The sequence below is a fragment of the Plectropomus leopardus genome, chromosome 10, assembly GCF_008729295.1.
Source record: "Plectropomus leopardus isolate mb chromosome 10, YSFRI_Pleo_2.0, whole genome shotgun sequence".
In the NCBI taxonomy this organism is placed as follows: Eukaryota; Metazoa; Chordata; class Actinopteri; order Perciformes; family Serranidae; genus Plectropomus; species Plectropomus leopardus.
Window position 1 is genome coordinate 25,514,733 of NC_056472.1, and position 20,482 is coordinate 25,535,214.

General features: G+C 38.6%; 1 protein-coding gene and 1 long non-coding RNA gene across 3 annotated transcripts in view; both read left to right on the plus strand.

The window, feature by feature from the left end:
- The window catches only part of LOC121948810, a 69,086-nt gene extending 55,877 nt beyond the window's left edge, over positions 1–13,209 (plus strand). For both annotated transcript variants that reach the window (XR_006106188.1, XR_006106189.1), the window contains one exon: positions 13,165–13,209. This is a non-coding gene — a long non-coding RNA (uncharacterized LOC121948810). The remainder of the gene's footprint in view (positions 1–13,164) is intronic.
- Positions 13,210–13,555: 346 nt separating this feature from the next.
- clybl (citrate lyase beta like) overlaps positions 13,556–20,482 on the plus strand; it is an 80,316-nt gene continuing 73,389 nt past the window's right edge. The window contains exons 1-2 of the mRNA XM_042494782.1: positions 13,556–13,566; positions 13,724–13,888. Of these exons, the coding sequence (XP_042350716.1) occupies positions 13,556–13,566; positions 13,724–13,888 (176 nt within the window). The remainder of the gene's footprint in view (positions 13,567–13,723; positions 13,889–20,482) is intronic.

Consider the following 20,482-nt stretch of genomic DNA (forward strand, 5'->3'; position numbering starts at 1 on the left):
AAAAAAACAGTATTAAAAAATAGATTGTTTTAATCTGAGGTCAGAGGTCAGCTACATTACAGCAGCCCTGGAGCTGCAGGGATTTGGTCAAGGGACTTTTTGGCAGCAGATTCAGGATCTGAAACCAGCCGAAAGAAGGTGTCACTTAACTGTCCTCTCAGTGCAGTGTGGCTTTGGATGCATACTTCTGCTTAAATTATTTTCTGAAAGTAAAGATAAGAAATGTAGCTGAGCAGCACCATCTTCAGGATCTGCAGTAAAATAATCCTAGTTCTGAGTTCTGATCTTTTGGCCTCTGCTGTTTCCTTCTCAGCTCTTTCTCTACTCTTTTTTTTTTTTTTTAATCATTTTATTTTTTGTTTTACTGATATATTACCAGTATTTCTATTGTGCTTTTCTCATGTGGCTGATTTAACTTGGTGTTCATGGTCAAGTGTAAATCTTTAAAAAAGTGAGATGGTAAATGGGTTTTTTTTCTGTTTTCAAATTTTCCACTTTCCACAAAGTGCAGCACAGCCTTAACACACAGCTTCATAACTGCATAGAGGCGATGTGCATAGGCAAGAGTTTAGATTTATTTTGTAACATTTGGTGGGGGGGGCGGCACATAGGTTTGGGGTCCTCCCCAGGAATTCCTGAGCATCGAACAATTAATTTTCTGCATTCTGGTTAATTTTTACTCACCAATTGTGCTTTACCTGCATGAATTTATGATAGAAATGTCTTTAATTTCATCAAAATAAAAGAGGTCCTCTGCTACTTTAGTGTTTTTATTGTGAGGGACAATACATTTTTTTCTTAATATTGAGGCGGTCGTGTCCCCTGCGTCCACCCCTCCACACCGAAATCTTCGCCCATGTGCACAGATCAAAACTCAATCAAAAGATAAACAAACAACTGATGTTTTATTTCCGTCACTGTTCCTCTTCACTGATGTTACCCCAACATGTACATACTACACTTAAACAAAGCCTGTATTCATCAGTGTCCGGTGACTGTGGCTGGAGACGTGGCCTTGTTCCACGGTCCGTGCGGTGGCAGGTTTTCAGGTCATCTGAGGCGATGTGCATATTTTGGATGTCATGTCGGCTGTTGTATTATTGTTTTATTCACAGGGCATGGACTAATTATTTCAACAGCTCTCTTCATTCGCGGGCAGACTGACAGTTGCCGTCATTGGAGTGATCAGTCTGTTTCTTGGACTCGGCCGAGGCTATTTGATGTATATTAACAATAATTGGTGCCACCGCCACAATGATGTTTAGTAAACCTTTGTGCCATTTTCCAGGAGGATGCCCATGAGGAATTTTTGAGTAGCTGCAGAGACGCCTTCAGAGTCAGGACAGATGGGAGGACTGCTGTCCTCTGCAGATCAGAGACACCACGACCTAATCATCATCATCACGTACAGGACGTACAGTCCTTCTCGTTGTCTTGTTGTCTACTCTGATCAACAGAATATCTCCCACTTGCACTCAAGTTCCATTACTGTAACATTTCATCCACTGAATCATATTGAGCGAGTCAAAAACAGTGTGGCATGGGTTATCGTAGACACCCACTGTGTATTTGTGACATGTGAGAAAGTCACACTTGATAGTACACTGGGTTATGTAGGTGATAAAAACAGAATAAATCAAGAAAAAATATGTGTTGCATAAAATAAATAATTAATTATTTGCAATTCCAAACAAAAAATGCCAGTAAATGCTAAGGGTGTGGGGGATCGTAACAAAATTTGCTGTGCAGTACCTAAAACACTCTCATACACACTTGTTCACATTCATGATAAATAATTATAAAAGCAAACAGCAGTATAATAAGAATAAATAGAATAGCAGAATAAATATTGCACAGATATAGATGATTAATATTTCTAATTCAAATTAAACTTTTGCTTACCTACTAGAATAATTATGGTAATTAAGGGTCATTTTATTATTTAATACATTTTATATTTAGATAGAAATCCATGGAATTCTCCAGTCAATCAGACTTTTTTACAGCTTGTTCATTGTAGCAGTTTGTGTCTTGTTGGATGACAAGACATGACTCAAAATGTGTGTGTTTTTAGGTTTTTATGGTTGATTCTTTGATACAAGTTATTTGTTTGGTTCCTGGTAATCTGGCAGCCGGCGCTGATGCAGCGAGGTGGCGGTGTCTTGAGTTCCAGCATCTTGCAGTGACTCCAGCAGGTTCTGAGTCTGCCAGATTCTACAAGTGAATGAGAGGCAGATGTGTGGTGACAGCACTACGCTCATTAGGCTGAATCAGTGTCACACTGTGACAACTGGCCAACTTGAGGCTTCTCTCGTCACTCAGTGCTTATCCCATTCAGCCAAGACTGGCTCGGACTCTCCCAGACCTCATTTCAAAACCATTAGCTGTTCTCTCTTTTGCCTAAAACAGCAGCTTTTAGGATAAATGTGCGCAATGCCGTTAAACTCATCTTGTATCCCTTGAATATGTCATCTTTTTCCAACTTCTTCTCCACACCTGTCTTTGATCCCTATGGTATCCCAGCTTCTGACCACTGGTCTACCCCTGCCCCACAATCCCAGCTGTGTGGTCAGCTCCGACTCCTCAGGCCCTCCGTCCCTGGGCTGAAGTTGTGATATCTATTTCAGTCCGCCAGAGACCAGACAGCCGCAACTGTGGCTCCAGAGAATTCCCTGTCCAGCGATTACTGATGGTAGCGCTTCGCTCATATGCTTTAGCATCTCCCGTGTCCAAACTGCTTAGCATCTGATGGGTCGCTCTAAGCCATTAAGGCCAGTTTGCAATTATAGATGTGTGGCTGCTGGACACAGAAACAGATGTGCTTTGATCTATTTACGGTAGGGTGGGTTGGGAGGGGAGGGGGGGGTCATAACAGCTTACTTCTATGCGTGGGTCAGCTCACGCACCTCTGACATCCCTTGTCTTTCAGTTCACTTGACATGCACTTGTGTTTTCCAATCAGCAAAAAGTTTAGTGACGAATTAAGAGAGAACAGCGAGAGCAGCTGCGGCGGGTGTGCATGTGTGAATGTACTTTCTGCCTTTAATCTGCATGTGCCAACCACAGCCGAGCATGTGTGGAGGTGAGAGCTTGCTGAATGGAAATTCGGACGATCCCGCTGCACTAAATAAAAGGGAACCAATTCGAGCCCCATCTGTTTAAGCACCAAAATTCACCAAGGGGCAAAATAGTTAGTGTTGCGGTACATTTTTAACGCCTTGTCTCCTTTTTCCCCCCTCAGCTTGAAGTGCTTTGGGTGGTGAAAAATGGAAAACAAATGTTCTGTTGACAGCTTTCTTATGCCCAGGGTGTGTGAGTATTTATATCATAAAGGTGCCAACACATCCTGGTTTTACAGGCTGACCATCGCTAGGGGGAGAACAGAGGGGGACAAAGGGGGGCTCTCCTGTAGCTCATTCTGGTAATTACTAGATCAGTGATGAATAGGCCTGATAAGCCTGTGACAAATTAGCTTACAACTAAGTCTACTGCGGTGTGAAATTCTTATTCATTTTAAAAGAGTTTATCTTTATAATCAATGTGAGACGTCTGCAAATGAAAACTACATGTTGGGTCTTGATGTTGGTGGCCAGCACGATCTCAACCCAACTGGCCAAGCAAAAAGATTAAAAAAAAAAAAAAAAGATTGAAAATGGCTTTTGAAAACCTGTTCTTTATGTCTGAACCTATTGAGTTTGACTAAAGAGCCTTTATGTATGCAGCACCATTAGGGCTGGGCAAAATAAAGATATTATATCGTATCGAGATATGTGACTACATATCATCTTAGATTTAGGGTATTGTTATATCATGATTTGGATTTTAAAGGTTGCATTACAGTAAAATGATGTACTTTTCTCAACTTATCAGACAGTTCTACCTGTTTTAATACTTGCCTTTACCCACTTAGTATATCTACATTGCTAATGACTATCAATCAAAAATGGACCTTTGCTAATATTTCTTCAAAGTAAAAATTGTAATTCCTACAATATTGTTGCATCAAAATTTGCTAAAGTTTTGATGAATTTGGAAGTGAGAAGACAATGACATAGAGGATGTCAGAGGGTGTCAGATTTTTAAAAGAGTATATATAAGGGGAAATAGATTCAAAGATCCAATGCTAGTGGTCTGTCTCCCATTTACCTCATAGCTTTGACATAATTTCTGCATTGAACGCCTGTGGATAGCTTCCATTTGATTCATAGTACAATCAACTGTCAGCCACCAGCAGTAAACGAGAGGGCTGGGGAGTCCTCCTAGTTCAGGTTAAAGTAAGATCAAACAATGCTGCTGAATCTGAAGTGAATGTCTGTCCAAAATCCAACTTAAAACAAATTTAACCATGGCGAGGCGACTGTGGCTGGTTTGTCAGCAGTGGTTGGACTTGAGTGAACTGTGGAACAAAATGTGTCCATCAGTGAGTTATCGTCTCAGTCACGACATGCTAGAGCATCGATAGATATTAGATTATATGGAGTGGATGTGGAGAACAAGAGAAAATCAAATGGCAAAAAGCCATATTGGGTAAAGTAACGAAAAAAATTAAATAAAAAAGAGGACAGAAGAAATTGGCACATTTTGTTTGTTAGCTAAGTTGTTTGTTTGTTTTGTTTTTTCTTATTAGCTCTTGTTTGTAATAAATACATTAAATATAAAAGATAATAATATGGATTTTTTTTGGTCGGGGGGGCTTCCAAGGATGCCAAATCCGCTAGGTCTGGCCCTGTCTCGTGTGACTACAGTACAGTCTGGACCTGCATTAAGATTTAGGGCTCAGCTGAATGTACTGTTGCTCCTGTACAGCTCAGGGCACAGTAATAACAGCACTTGGCCTGGAGTTTTAAACTGAGCATGCCTCAGTAATATTCATTTTTCTTCCTTGTCACTTGTCTTATTGTCACCACTTTGCTTGTATTAAAAATTTACGGGTCACTTGTATGGCATTTAGTGCTTGTCTCCAGTGTACTGCATGCCCGTGCTAACTAGTCAATTGTGACCACTTTTCACAGCGGCAGCAACGCCCTGGGCGAACTGTGATTTCATAATGTTTATGGTGTCAGTGGCAAGCCTGATGGGGGGAAATGGTAATAACTCCATGACCAATATGAATAATGAATGAACTCATATCATTTCATAAATCAGATGGGATGTACAACATATGGAAATAAGCAGGCATATCCTTGCCACTGGGTTTAGCTGTTAAAAAAGAGCAGCACGTTTTAAACGGCTTTCCTTGCTATAATGCAGTATCCTGTGTATGATATAGCCCGCAGCATGCTATGGGAACTCTGTCTACTGTACCGTCACAGAGATGCATTCAACAGAGTGCACAGGGGGAGTCCAACATTGACATTGTGCTGTAAGCAGGTCTGTCCTGAGGTGAACCGTGTGTACACAGCTTTAGGTCCTCTCTGATGTAGGTGTTTCTCAGTCCGCCAGTGTCGTGTTGCGAGGCCACCGTCCCACTGTGCTTGTTCCGCGTCAGTATGCTGAGAGGAGTACTACGGGAACATTCATTCATGAGCAGACAACCAGCAAGCCACTGCCCACAGTTACAGATCTTGAAAACAACGTTGTATTTTCCTCTTTCTTTGTAATTTTTGCATCTTAAACTTTCCTACAGCTCATATTTTATCCCAAAGGTGTAGGTTTTTGTTAAAATATTGAGGGAACACACATGAAATGGGAAGTTTCTGCCAGAAAATTTGAGCATCAAAGACTTTATTTCCTGCACTCTGGTGAATTTGTCTGCATCAATTTATGGTGTAGGTGTCTTTAACACTTTGAAACCTGGAGCAATATCGCTTTTCTTGTGCTGCTTTCAGATGCCTTTTACAAGTGTCAACTTTTGAAACGTGAGCATATTAGTGTGATTTCTTTCAAAAGCATGGGGGAAAAAAGCAGTGAGGACCTTGGCAAGAAATGTTCCACAAATGTCATGACATGCAGAAAATTATACTATTGTTATAATTATCAGAATTACATATTTAAATGATGTTGCAAAATTATTGTAATTTTTTTACACATTATTTTTCTATTTTCTTAACTAATTTTCAGGTAATTTTATTGTACTTTTCTATTATTCTATTATTTTCTACTATTTCTTGCTAGAATTTTGGGTAATTTCTGCTTTTGGTGCTCATTCTCTTCTTCCCATGTTTTTGAGAGAAATCAAGCCAATTTGCTGAGGTGTCAAAGGGTTCATGTTGGCAAAATAAAAGTCCTGTGCTACTCTCATGACGTGTGTGAGAGCAACATCTATTTAAAGGTAACCAAAGTAAACATGTATTTATTATAAAATTACGCACTTAATCACAGAACAACCAAAGCTCAACAAAATAACGGGTGCCTAAGAAGTTAATATTCTGAGCTCTGGCTGGACCTGCTCATTAATTCAGTTAAATGAAGTGAGAGAGGGGGAATCAGAGTGAACCGAACGGGAAAAAAGCCCTTAAAACCATTTCCTGTGATTTGGGTAACGTGCAGAAAAGTCGGAGGCTCAATATTTGTCTTTCCCTCTCTTGTTTTCAGCCCTTTTCTATCATTTTGAACGCAAATCTGTCTTATTTTTTGGTTTTCCCTGTAGTTTTTCTTCCCTCTCTCTCTGTTTCTCCCATGATTGCTGGGTCAGTAGCTTGGCGGTGGATTGGGTCAGGGGGCGCAGTCTGGTTTTGTCCACCAGCTTTGGGCTGTGAAGGCTAATGCCTCCTGACACTCTCAGCTCCATCAGTCCCGGCCGCATCATTCTAGTAATGCAGAAGTCATCGGGGCCTGGGATTGCGTGAGGGCTCTCATCTGGAAACCCAAACAACCTTAACCTCATTGAATTCCTGTTGAAGAATGCAAAAATTAATGAATGGATTAAGTTTGTCTCGTTAGATTGCACAATGTTGTTTGGGACTGATGTGCTCCTGGTGAAGTATCTCTAAAATGAACCCATTTATTTGAAAAAAAAACAGGACAGGAATAATCAAAAATATTTGCTCATGTTAAAGTCCATAAACACACAGTGCTGAAAGTGTGCAGAATAGGAATGCATGATATTGGATTTTTCGCCGATATATGATATGCCAATATATAACAACTCATTTGGCCAATAACTGGTACCAATATTGTTATTTAATGATCATCAGGTCTCTTCTGTAGTGTAATTAACATCATATTATACATACTCTTATCATGATGGCCCCTCAGCAAATTGAGACATAAAATAAAGTGCTTTTCAATTAATGTAATAGTCATTCATTGTGCAAAACAAGAAAAAGACTTACACTCAGGGTTGATGTTTTGTACGTGTTCATTTTGTCAATAAAAACATATATTGGTTTGGGATAACAGCAGATATATTAGCAATAATCTTACTATTACTCCTGATGACCACTTGACCACCACCACTTTGTACTGTTTGCAAAAACTGAATTAAATAATTTTGGGGGGAAAAAATGAAATCTGCATGTTGGCAGAATCAGATTTTCCATTTTAAAGCCAATATCAGCTGATATTGATGACGTGTCAATATTATCATGCATCCCTAGTGCAGAGGATGTTGTAATTCATGTTCAGAGGCCAAAGTTTAATCTGGATTGTGTGGCCTCTTTAGCTGGTGTGCTGGTCTTTTCCAACCGTACTCCACTTCCTTTACAGGCATTCAACTGAATTGTTGCTTAACCCGCGCAGTGACCCTGCCACATGCTATCTGCATCCTTCCATCCCAGATCCAGCACTACACTATTCCCCTCGTGGGCAAGGGTTTCGCTACGCGTCAACCACAGCCACAGACTGGCGAAGGGAAATCCATAAACCTTGTGTTGGGGCCGAGAAAAAAAGTCAGCGCCAGTGCTTACTCATCTGTTAAAAACGGAGTGATCTGCAAAGTTTGTATGAGAGGGTTTTTGACGGTGCCCTGCTGCTTTGTCAGTGCAGCACATGCTGCAGGCACTGGCATCCCCTATTGCCTTCCAGGTCATTGGCCAGGCTCAGCAGGAGGTGGGCTTCTAGCCCCATGACACGTCCCTGATTCACAGCTGGATCCGTAACAAGGTATCATAGCAAATGAGTCGGTAAAACATCACTGGTTTGAAGAGCGTGAAAAATTGTCATGATATCATTTGTAATTCCTGATCTGGACTGCCGTTGGAAGGAGAAAGAGAGACAGAGAGAGAGAGCAAGAGAGAGAGAGATGTGGTAATGAAGGGGTTTTATTCCTCTTCACCATCTCCACCAGTCTCACCCCCTCTCATCCCCACCACCCCATAGCCTGACCCCCAAACTGATGCCTGAGGGGGGAGATCCAAGCTAATGTAAGGAGGCAATAATTAAACATCTCGTGATTCTTGGCCAAGTGGGATATAGGTGTTGGACTCTTAACATGAGGGCTTTATGACACATTGTCCGCTTCTTGAATGTGGCTTTTGCTCCTCATTACACATGACTCATGAGTGGTCGTGATGTGTCAGATGGGGCCTTTCCTGGTGCGTTGCGGTGATGGTGGTGATGTTTTGGGGGGATTGGACAGGGTCAGTTAGGAGTTAGTCATAATGGATTCAGAAATATTACAGCTGCTGAGCATGATGTGTGATTTTTTTTTTTCCAAAATCATTGCTAAAATGGCTAAAACATCAACATAGATGTACATTTAGTGTATAATTTTATTTAAAAATGCCATTTTTAAGACAGACATTTATTCAGGCTAAAAAAAAAAAAGATGTTCTTCTATAAAACAAACTGTCAGATGATTGAAAATATTTTATGACATCCATTTTTATCAAATTGCTTAGTTACCAGTAGCCAGAATCTTTATTTGTATACACTACATTAGTCATACTTGGGATTAAGAATTTTTAAAATCTTCTATTTTCACTCTCCTTAGGTTTGGGCACAGTTCAGATAAGCCTTGTTGCTCAGTGATTCTTCAACAAATACCTTTATAGCAAGAAACAATATCCGTAAACCTTCTATTAAAAATGGATATTTCAGTACCTGGACCAAGAATGGTTAGTCACATTAAAAGACTCATAGTTTGATGATAACTTTACATCGTTTGAGCAATTGAGGTTCACTTTTATCAGATATTTGCAACTTTGTATTGTATCGTCACAGTTTACACACCTTACATCATTTCCACCCAGCTCTCTCCTTGAATCTGTTTCGTAGCTCAGTTTCTACCATAAAGCGATTAGATTATTGATACTCTCTACTTGTACGATTGAGAACCCCTGGCATCTTTAAAAGGGCAACGGAAAGCAGAATTTGATGCACAGTTTTCTGAAGATTTATGGCCATCTGCATTTGATAAAATACACTCATGCAGTTTGTTTAAAATAGAATTTTTTGCAGTCTAAGATTGTATATAGGCTGCTTTCGTCAAAAGTGAAATTGGCCAAATTTACACCAAATATGGGTCCTAACTGTGATCGCTGTGGAACAATACCAGCCACTGCATCACATATGTTTTGGCAAAATATCCATAGAACCTCTTGCCACAGTGGTGATATTTGACACGTTACCGCAGGAACTTTGTCTTAACTAAGACAGCAAAAACATGACAGCCTTTGCAATAGGCTCCTGGCCAGGTGTTGCCTGTATCAGGGGTCTTGAATATTTTTCCGGTAAAGGACCCTTTGGCTGAAAGAGCAGGGATCCCCTATTACATATATTATATAAATTTGAGTTGCATATTAAACTGGGCCTGCAATAACATGTAGGGCAGCCTAAATGCCATGTATAAATACATTGTTTTATGCTTGATAATTAGTTTCAGATTCATATAAGTATACATCATATTTGTTTCTGAGGATGATGTTATTTAGGAGTCAAAAAGATACATAATGATCTATTGTGGCTCACAAGAATGTCCGCACACAAGAAATAATTATATAACTAAAACACCAATATGTTTTAACAGAACGATAACTGTTACTTAGCTAACTCGTCTGCCTCACTGTTATGAATAGGTACCACACAGTTATTTAGCATTAGCTAGCTCACACGATCGCACAAGGATTCATGGGTAAAAGTTAAGCCTATCACGAATGTTGTGTATTATAAATTAAATTTGCTAATAATAATATGTGAATGAGTATTTTCAGATACATTTTAATAAAAACATATGAATTAAAACTTAAACAGTAAGTTCTGGATCAGACAGCAGAGATGGACACCTCAGAAATATCTTTTTCTTTTTTTTAAATTTTATTTTGTACTCTCCTTTTTACTTATTTTTTTGTGTGTTTATGAAATGTTTGTCATATTTACCATTGAACCTATGCTTTCATATGTCACATTGTAAATTTGTAATGGTTCTTTAAGCTAGGGTTACTTGTTGGATGGGATTTTGTTGAATTGTATCAAATTGAATTTCAAAATGAATAAAATAAAAAACAACAATATATATACTATGAACAGAAGAGAAAAACTGCTTTTTTAATGTAAAAATATTCCGGAAGAAAAAATATATGCGACCATAAAAAAATTACATAAACCACACTGCATTATGCAATATAATTAAATACATAACACCTTATGATCTCTAACCTTTCTGTGTTAGGAGTACAGTTGGCTGTGAGGCTGTGCGCTGGTTTGATGGATGCAAAGAATGGACAAACATCAGCTCCCTCTAAAACCACAATGGAGACCTTGGATCTAAATGTCATGGTTTCATAACGGATACACTGACATTTGTGTGATGGGATTTAGCCATGGGTTAATATAGCCATTGCTGGCACACTGCATTGATGTCCATCTCACTCGGGCTGTGAAGTCTATCTCATCGTTTTTTTATTCGGTGCCCTCACAGAAGTTTCTTTCAAAGGGATGAATTGGATTCTATGCTGGTTAAAGCCAATTATTTTATCTGGAAAAAAACTGTTTGATATGTAGGTTTGTTTTATATGATGTTAATGTGCCTCAGGAGCAGTTCAGATCATTCTTTTTTTGTCGAGTGGCGGGGCTGGGGGGGGTTGCAGGGCTACTGGGGAAGGCAGGCGATCAGCATTAAAATCAGAGCCATGTAAATCTAATCAATTATACAGTTTTTCAGATAAAATGTTGGTAAATCAAAACACATTTTCCAAAAGTCACAGTATAATGAGAAATTTAAATTGGAAACAGAAACCATTTGTTTATTATAAATGCCAGGGTGAGGTGGTGACTTGCCATCCATAAATTTCGTTATCCTTTCATATTCCTTTTATCTATGACTACAGCTTTGGCACTCATTCAAGATTTTAATGAACCCAGACTTCTGAGGCATCAAGGCCTAGTGATGCATTGTCCATTTGGATCAGGGAGTACAGAGGGGGGACAAAGGCGAAAAGCTTTTGCCTTTGACATAATATTTTATATTCTATTGCCTAACAGGGGGGTCATTAGGTGATTGCAACATTTAACAACATAACAGATTGACAAGAATAAACACATATTCAGCATATATCTGGAATTAACAACCAGACTGATGGTTTCTCTGTGTGTGTGTGTGTGTGTGTGTGTGTGTGTGTGTATGTGGCAAGGGGTGACTTGAATCAAAAAATAATTTTCTGTGCTTTATGAGGATACAGAGAACCCCCCTGCTCTGGCGCGACCTGGTGTCGGCTGCTTTCTTGGGCTCAGAGGTTCCTAGGGGAGACCAGAATGGAAGTTGAGCATCTTGCTGTGATCCAAAGAAAGTGTGCCAAATGCTATCAAAACTGGATTAGTAGACAACAATTGTGTTCGATGAACTGAAGGGGGGAGGGAGAGAACTAGTTTCTAAGTAACCCGTGGATGGAATTTTCCAACTCCATTGCATTTTTATCCCATGTAGGAATGGATGCGCACATGAGCCGCCTTTATTTGGGGATGAAATTGATATAAAATAAGCCAAGTTTTCTGACCTGATCATGGATGTACTGGAGAAGCAGCAAGCACACTGAGGTGTAGTTTAGATTACTATATAAAAACCAAGTCTATATAAAAAGTCATTTCAGGTGTTGTGAGCTCGCGGGTTCACTTGTTTCTGCAATTTGTGCTGAAACATGTCTTTCATGTGATACCACCCTTTTGAAGAGAGGGAAAACATCTACTAAAATTGACTATTATGTTATTTTATGTGGTGTATTTGCTTTTTTTTTTGTTTACCTGCCCACAGACAACAGCTGTAAATTTGCTGCTCGCTAGCTTTGGTATAAGTTCTGTTAATTTTGTACTCTCCCTGCAAAAATAAATAATAAAAGTAATAAATTAGCTATTAAAAATGGCAAAAAAAGTCACAAGATATTAATGGATCCCAATTTGTTTGGCTATTGATCCTGAAGCATTTTCTACATGTGACCCCTTGTTAAAGGTTCCATATGTCTTTGGGTTGAAAATGACCGAAATGTTTTTAGTGACCAAGTGATGTGTCAGAGGAACCACTTCATTATCCCAATGAAGCCATTGGTGTGAAGGATGTAGGCTACATCTTCTGGTTGAAAAACTATAGTTGCCTTAAGTAATGTGATGTGTTAACAGTAATGTGTCAGAGGCTGGGAACCACTTCATCATCTAAATAACGCTGTTGGTGTTAACCCTTTACAGCATCACTTTTCTTGTGCTACGTTAAAACACCTTCACAAGTATTTAAACCTTCAAAATCTGAGCAAACTGGTTTGTTTTCTTTTGAAAACATCAGGTAAAAAAAAAGCAATAAGCAACTTGACAAGAATTGTTCCACAAACAGCATGAAATTTGGAGATTTTGAAAAATTATTTTTTAAGAAGCTGGGGGAAAGTGCCCACAAAATTGTGTTTGAAGTATCAGAATTTTATATTTAAAATGACAATTTTTTTTTTGTTGTTTTTAAATTGTTTTTTGTGCAATTTCCTTTTTTGTTTCTTTTACTTTATTATTTTTTTGTTCTTTTTTTCTCATTTTCAGGTTATTTTCAGTTTTGTTTCTTTTTTTTTTGTTGTTGCTATTTTTGGGGTCATTTCATCTAATTTTGCTCAATGCTCTTTACCTAAGTTTTTGAAAGATATCAAGCCAATTTGCTCAGGTCTCAAACGTTTGCCTCTAATTGCAAAAAAGAAATTACAAAAAAAAAAGATGCTTTTGTTTTATGCTATGATATCATATCATGTCCAACTTAAACAAGACCAAGAAATGATCATCATGCACCTCACACTTTTTTTTCTATTTCTCCTCAAGGTCTACCTCCAAATACATCTGGCTCTACAACCTCCATAAATAAAGTAAGTTCAGCAGCACACTCACATTTGAATACACCGACAGCCCCAATGGCTGCCCTCTGAATGCTGACATTTGGAGCAAGTCCCCTGCTGACTTAATCATGGCAAATATTGCGTGTCATTTGTGCACCACACTTGGACCTGGCTGATGTTAGTAGTAGTAATTCACCACTGCTGTGAGAGAGAGAGGACTCCTGGGGTGACGTGCCTTGTGCTCAAATCTCTCTTTCCCTTTATTCCTCCCCCTTTTCTTTCTGCTTCAGCCTGTCTCTGTCCCTTCTGTCTCATAGAGCAGAAAGACACCAGAGTTAGACTAGACAGAGGCCATCTGTGAGGCAAAGGATCCTGAAATGTCACTGCTGTAACTTAAATTTTAAGTAATTTGTATTGTTGATTTTAAATTATCTTTAAAAATAAATTACATTTTATAATAACTGTGTAGATTTTCCTCTCAAAAAACCCTCCTCACATCAGCATCATCCCACTACCTCATCTCTGTTTACTTTCCCATGTGCTAGGAGTCCTCCAAAGCCCGCCCCCTCTCCGCGCTGCAGCCAATCACAGAGCTCAGCTTTACGAGGGAACTTCTTTAACAGCCAATTGCTGTTTATCTCTGTTGGCGCGTCATCTAAGGAAACATGGCGGCGCACATTACCAAGAGCTGTGAAGCGACTTCTACCTCAGTAAGTCATTTTATGTTTATTTCAGCGCCTTTTCTACTAAATGTGCACCTTCCTTTGCAGAGAAAGTCACTTGTGCAAAATGTAGCGTCGCTAAATGTGGTTGATAAAGTTCCCTGCGTGTCGCCCGAGCAGCTGTCGGGTCAAATGTCCCTTGTTTTGATGGCTGTGGAGAAGTTCAGCAGTTTGGACAGAGTTTGCAACATTATAATCGTTTGTCATCGCTTTTACGTGAGTCACAATGACCGAGTGTTGGCTTGTTTGTCGATAGCTGTTTGCTATGTGCTGGAAATGTGCTCAAACCGCTGCCTCAGAAGACAAAACCTGCTGTGTCCTCTGCTCCACTGTGCTTCAGTGGCTCTGAATTATGAGAAAATGCTCAACTAAAAACGCACAGAAGTACCTGTGAAAGAGTTTGGTAATAAAACGGTGAATTTTTAGCGTCAACTTGTGGGATGTCGACTTGTATGTTGCAGAATTTATGGCGTCGCTTTGCTCTTGTGCAGGCTGTTTTTGAGGTTTTTGTTCAGCTGGGTTCTCATCCTGCTTGCTGTGGATTGTTTTCATCATGATGGAAATGTTTTGAACTTTATTTTTGGCTTTGTGTCATGTGCAAGCGTCAGATATTACTATCTATTTTGGTAATGTCCGTCGAAGGCTGATGTGGTACGGTGGCCAAGTGAGGTCAATGCACCAGAACTTTAAAGGGATAGTTGAACATTTTGAGAAATTCACTCTTGTTCTTTCTTTCTTTCTTGAGAGTTAGATGATAAGAGCGATGGTACTGTGCATGCCTGTACAAGATAGTGTTTGGAATCACCAGTGGCCCCATTTCTTTATACTTAAGTCTCAGTTTGATATTATAGCGATTTTAACCAGGGCTGGGCAATATGGCTTAAAAAAAAAACCTCTCCAATTTTTTTCAACAACTCAATTTACGTTTTTTAAACATTTTCCTTCTTAAAAACAAAGTATGAATGATCAAAAAAAAAAAAAACAACTCAAGTTTTGCTTTGATTTTAGCAATAAATATAAACAAAGGCAAACCTAAAAAAAATAAAGGCCTTCAAGTCAGCATTGCTTATTGCACAGTTTTTGTTTTTAGTTTTTAGTTTTGCAGTTGAAACAGTAGATTTGTTTTGTATTTGCAATATCAAAATTTATACAATTTAAAAAAAATTGCATCAGTGCATCCATACATTATTTTCATGCAAAATATTGTGATTGCCTGCTAGTCGTGTCAGTCTAAGGCAGCCTGTACTAAGCAAGCCTGTGCTATGGTGGCCAAGTGAGGTCAATTCACCCCAACTTCAAAGGAGCAATTTAATATTTTGAGATATGAGCTTATTTGCTTTCTCTCCGTGAGTTAGTTGAGAAGAGTGATGGCACTATCATGCCTCTGCAAGGTGGTTAGCCTAGCTTAACTTATAAGGACTGGAAGCAGGGGAAAACAGCTTGCCAGGCTCTTTACAGTTTTTTTTTTTTTTTTTTTTTAAAAAACAACCCTATCAGTATCTCAGAAGCTAATTTTTTACACATTGTATCTAGTTTGTTTAATCACATTTTTTTTGCGATTTGCGCACTGTAGTTGTTATTTTTCCATCAGCCCTGTATTTCCGTGCAGAACATCACGAGCTGTAATGCCAGTTGCCTGGCAACCTCACAAGATTTCAGGAAGTGACTGCACCCGACAGTCCTTCATTTTCTGACTCCACGATTATAATATAGTGAATATGAAGGAATATCGCCTTGTTTGGAATAATGTTGGCATCTTTGAGGTATGCACCCTGTCATTTCTATTACCAAAATGTATGTACTCAGCCAAAAAAGCAAGATGTTTTACATTCCAGGTTTGGTCTGTAATCCAGCTTTGGGCTGCCATATCACGTGGATGTACAGTATGTTGTCATATAATGATCAATTACACAGATTCATTCTGTAATTTGAAACAAAGGTCAGTTATGTACTGAAAAACGGTTTGTTAGCGAGATCACTTGGTTCTACAAACAATAGTACAGTTTGCATGTTTATATCGCTAATTATTTTGAATTTCAGTTATTTGTTTGTCGTCTTTCTTTTTTCTCTATAATTCTACATGATAAATCTTGATCATTAAAATACTTCATTACATTGAAGCAAAAAATCACGCAATAAGACTGAATCTTAAAACCACTGAGGTACAGTGGTGCTTGCTTTGAGCAGAAAGCTAACTTTGTATGCTAATATGCTCACAATGACAGTGCTAACTGATGTGTGTAGTAAGTCTAAGATTGTTCATCATCTTAGTTTATTATGCAAGATAGCTAACGATAGCAAATTAGCACAAAACACTAGGTATAATTTGGGTTTATGAGAGTATCATAAACCAAAGTATTGGACAAACAACTGGTACTGTCTCGCTTGCATGACTCCGCAGTAAACAAAAGAATCCCCCCTAAAAATAAGATGAACTGAAGTAAATGGGAGCATGTTTAACAAAAGCAAAAAATATAGCAAAACATCAGTTTTCAAACGCTCACATAACTCATGCAGTATTGTCCAAGTCCCATTTATTCTGCCGTGTGCTCAGTACTTTCCGAACGTGCATTTTTGCTTAAAATTTTCTATTTTAAACGCTGCCGCATACGGGTAGCATGTCTGGGCAGTCGCATCCTGCTTGTACACTCCATTGAGCAGAGTTTAAATGCATGTGCTTGGAGATGTAATGTATCAGCATTTAGTTGTGTTGTCGATGGATTCAGGTCCAAATCTTGACATTTTAATGTATTTGAATTCTACATATTGTGTGTTATGAGTCTTACGTTATGTGCATAGCTATTGCCCTCTATTGGTTGAAATGTGGCTATTGCAATTGAATTGTACAATTGACTGTACAGGCGGCATGTGAAGTATGTGGTGGCTGCTTTTGTCACCAATCAACCCCAAATTCTTCACAAATGCAACCTAAAATGGGGTGGATTATTCATATACAAATGATTGTTTTGTGGGTGAAATACTCCTGGATTGGCGCCGGGTAGCCTCACACCTTAGGGAGGGCGCTCTATGTGCAAAGGCTGTGTCCTTGCCATAGCAGCTGCCTGGCCTATCGAATAAAGGTTAAAAAAAAAAAACTTTGAAAAAATACTCCTGAAAAGTATAGTTACTATAAACAGTATGGCAAACTCTAATGTAGAATATTATTAAGTATATAATATTATCACCAAATATGGGATCCATTGTTTTGAAGTTTGAAGTTTGACTACATACAAATCTCTCTCTCTAATATATATTATATATATATATATATATATATATATATATATATATATATATATTGAGAAAAATATGGACCCTGAGTCAGGCTGAACTCTGCTGCTTTTATTTTAATTATTTTTTTTAAAGGCTGTCTCTTGTAAGTCCCACATTTTTATGGAAGTGCCATAATAAATCACTGAACTGCTCCTTTAAGAATTCGAGCACTTACTTGCATATTAGTCTTGTGTGAATTTCTGCAAGGTTACGTCATGAGATTCAGTGACAGATGGTCCGCAGTCAAAGTTGCCCAGCGCTCGTCTACCTTTTTTTAAAATTGTCACGCAAGTCTCATAGGAGGTATAATGAGAAACTTCAGACAGTTTGAATGTCAGTCACAAACTTAAGTGAGTTTAATATTCTAGTAATGTGTCTGTACTGGTCAACCACATTGTGACATGTGGCTCTAATTCAAGGCGCATGAATTTCCAGAGGCACAAAGCTGATGATCCTGCCAAATTAGAGTGTGAAGTGACTGTCACGCCAGTCTGTTGTCTGAGTGTGTGTGTGTGTGTGTGTGTGTGTGTGTGTGTGTGTGTGTGTGTCTTTGTTTGTGCTTGTGGTAATAGCCTTTTAAAGATTAGAAATAAAATGTTTTCTCATTCCCAGTAATATCTACTTTAACTTTGCATCTCATGTTTTTCTTGCAGTATTTTAAATTATTTTTTTATGAAGAATCTTTGTGGTTATTTTGAGGAGCTTTTTATGATCTTTTATGTGTAGACTTGCATAAGCATATAAAAAAAGTCTACCTCCCAAATGGGATTCATATTAAATTTTAGCTGGTGTTTCTGGGAAGCAGTACTTACATGGTTAAATGCAGCGCTCTCAGATGGCTGGAAGTAGGAGAGGAATGTGTGTGCTTGTTTTATGGACAGCCTAGAGCCCTCGCCCTGGCATTGGCGGCAGACTGCTCTTTGTCACAAACACCCTCGTGTCAAAGATGCAACAGCATCCTGGAGGAAGCATTGACTGCCGCTATGAAGTCGACAAGTGATGAAAGTAGCCTAGAGGTTGTCAATTAAGAGAGCCAAGGCCTGGACCTTATAAGTTAATGGGCAGTTTCCCCTCTCAGGGCCTGCTAGGGCTTTATAGCACAGCTTATAAAAAACCCAAGTGTAATGCACCCCTATAACGTTTTCAATTAAGAGAAAGGGCATAAAGCAGCGCAGACACTTGGCAGTCATGCTAGAATGTTTATAAAGTGGCATTTGGCATAAATTGGGAGGGGAATTTTCAATTGCCCCAGTTGTTTTAAAGCAGCAGCTACTGTGCAGAATTTTATTTTGATGGCACTTCATGCTGACTGGAAGCATTACAGACTTCCTGGTGTCTTTCCATTACCAGCTCTTTTCAGCTTGGTCATATGGACGCACAGCCTGAAGTTTAAAAGCTATGTCTCCTCAGTTGTAAAAGAGATTAGGAACAAGACAGAATTTTAATATATACTTGTAATGTTACACACTCTTAATATTAGCACAGAGCGTCATTACAGATGCCATTCCACAGAAAATTGGCAAATTTCCATATAAACTGTCCTATTATACAAGAGGAGTTTACATATAATGCAATTAAAGAAAATGAAATAAAACAGCTCAGATTAACATAAATGGTGCTCGCACACCAAGAACCCCTAATCATTTTTGGATGCCTTAAAGAAAATCCCTTCAATCATCTGGTGTCTTCTGTGGTCGGGCTAGCTTAGGCTTCCGGTAGATAAATAAATGAGTGTTGAATAAACACCAGTGTGTTGACACCTCATTTCCTCATTGATTGGTGGTGGAAGGCGAGCTTGAGGTGTGTGGCCATAATCCAATCAAGCAGGAAAACAACCATGGGGACTGTGTAACCAAATTCTTCAGCTAGGGAGGGCGAGCAGGTTGAACACGTAACCCTATGCTTTGTCTTTCTTGAACTATTTAATAGTTTCTGGAATCTTTTAGTCGACAAATTCTTGGGCATTTTCTCACATAACTAAAGGTTGTCTGATTCTTTTAGAGAAATATGTGGGCAACTTTTCAAAGCCTCTGGCACTCTTTTTTTTCTCCTATATTATAAAGGAGACATTAAGCCTCATTGTCAAACAGGAGAATATTTGTTGTATCAAGCTGAATGAAACCACACTAGCAAAATACATGATTGTATTCAAGTGAAAAAACTATGGGGAATTGTGTAACCAAATTCTTCAGCTAGGGAGGGCGAGCAGGTTGGCCAAGTAACACTATGCTCAATGTGTTTCTTCAGCTATTTAATGGTTTATATAATCTTTTAAACTAGACACATTCCTGGCCATTTCCTCATGGTACCAAAGTTTGCCTGCAAAACTTTTTAGAAAAACATGCGAGCCTATCTTACGTAGGAGATAATACGTAGGAGGTATTCAGTCAAGCAGGAGACTATTTGTTTTGTCAAATGGAATTAAATACAAAATACATGATGGGGTTCAAGTAAACACAATCAAGTAAAAGTAACCCTGCTATCTATGTTTTTCTCGAGATATTTAATAGTTTATCTAACTTTTTACTAGACACATTCTTGGCCATTTCCTCATGGTACCGAAGGTCGCCTGAAAACTTTAGGAAACTATATTAGCCACTTTTAAAAGCCTATGATACTTACTTTTCTTCTGTATTATGTAGGAATCATTCAGTGTCACTTTCACGCAGGAAACAATAAACAACACCAGCGAAATGCATGATGGGGTTCAAGTAAAGACAGCAACCATGAGGGCTGTGTAACCAAATTCTTAAGCTAAACCCTTTGCCTTTTTTGTGCTATTTAATGGTTTATCTAAAAAAAAAAAATGTGGCCAACATTTAAAAGCCTATCTTACTCTTTTTCTTTTGTATTATGTAGGGGACATTCAGTCTCACTGTCAGACAGGAAGCTATTTGTTTTGTCAAGCTTAATTAAACAACACTAGCAAAATACATGATGGAGATTAGGTTAACAAAATCAGTAAACAACCACGGGAATTGTGTAACCAAATTCTTCAGCTAGGGAGGGCGAGCAGGTTAGCCAAGTAACCATATGCTCTGCATTTCTTGAACTATTTAATGGTTTATTTAATCATTTTTATTGGGTACATTATTGGCCATTGCCTCACGGTAATAAAGTTTGCCTAATTTTATTTATTTATTTATTCAAAAATATGTTACCAACATTTAAAAGCCTTTCTTACTCCTTTTTTCCCCTATATTATGTAGGAGACATTTAGTCTCACAGTCAAGCAGGGGACTATTTGTTTTGTCAAGCTGAATTAAACAACACCAGCAAAACACACGATGGGGTTCAAGTAAACAAAGT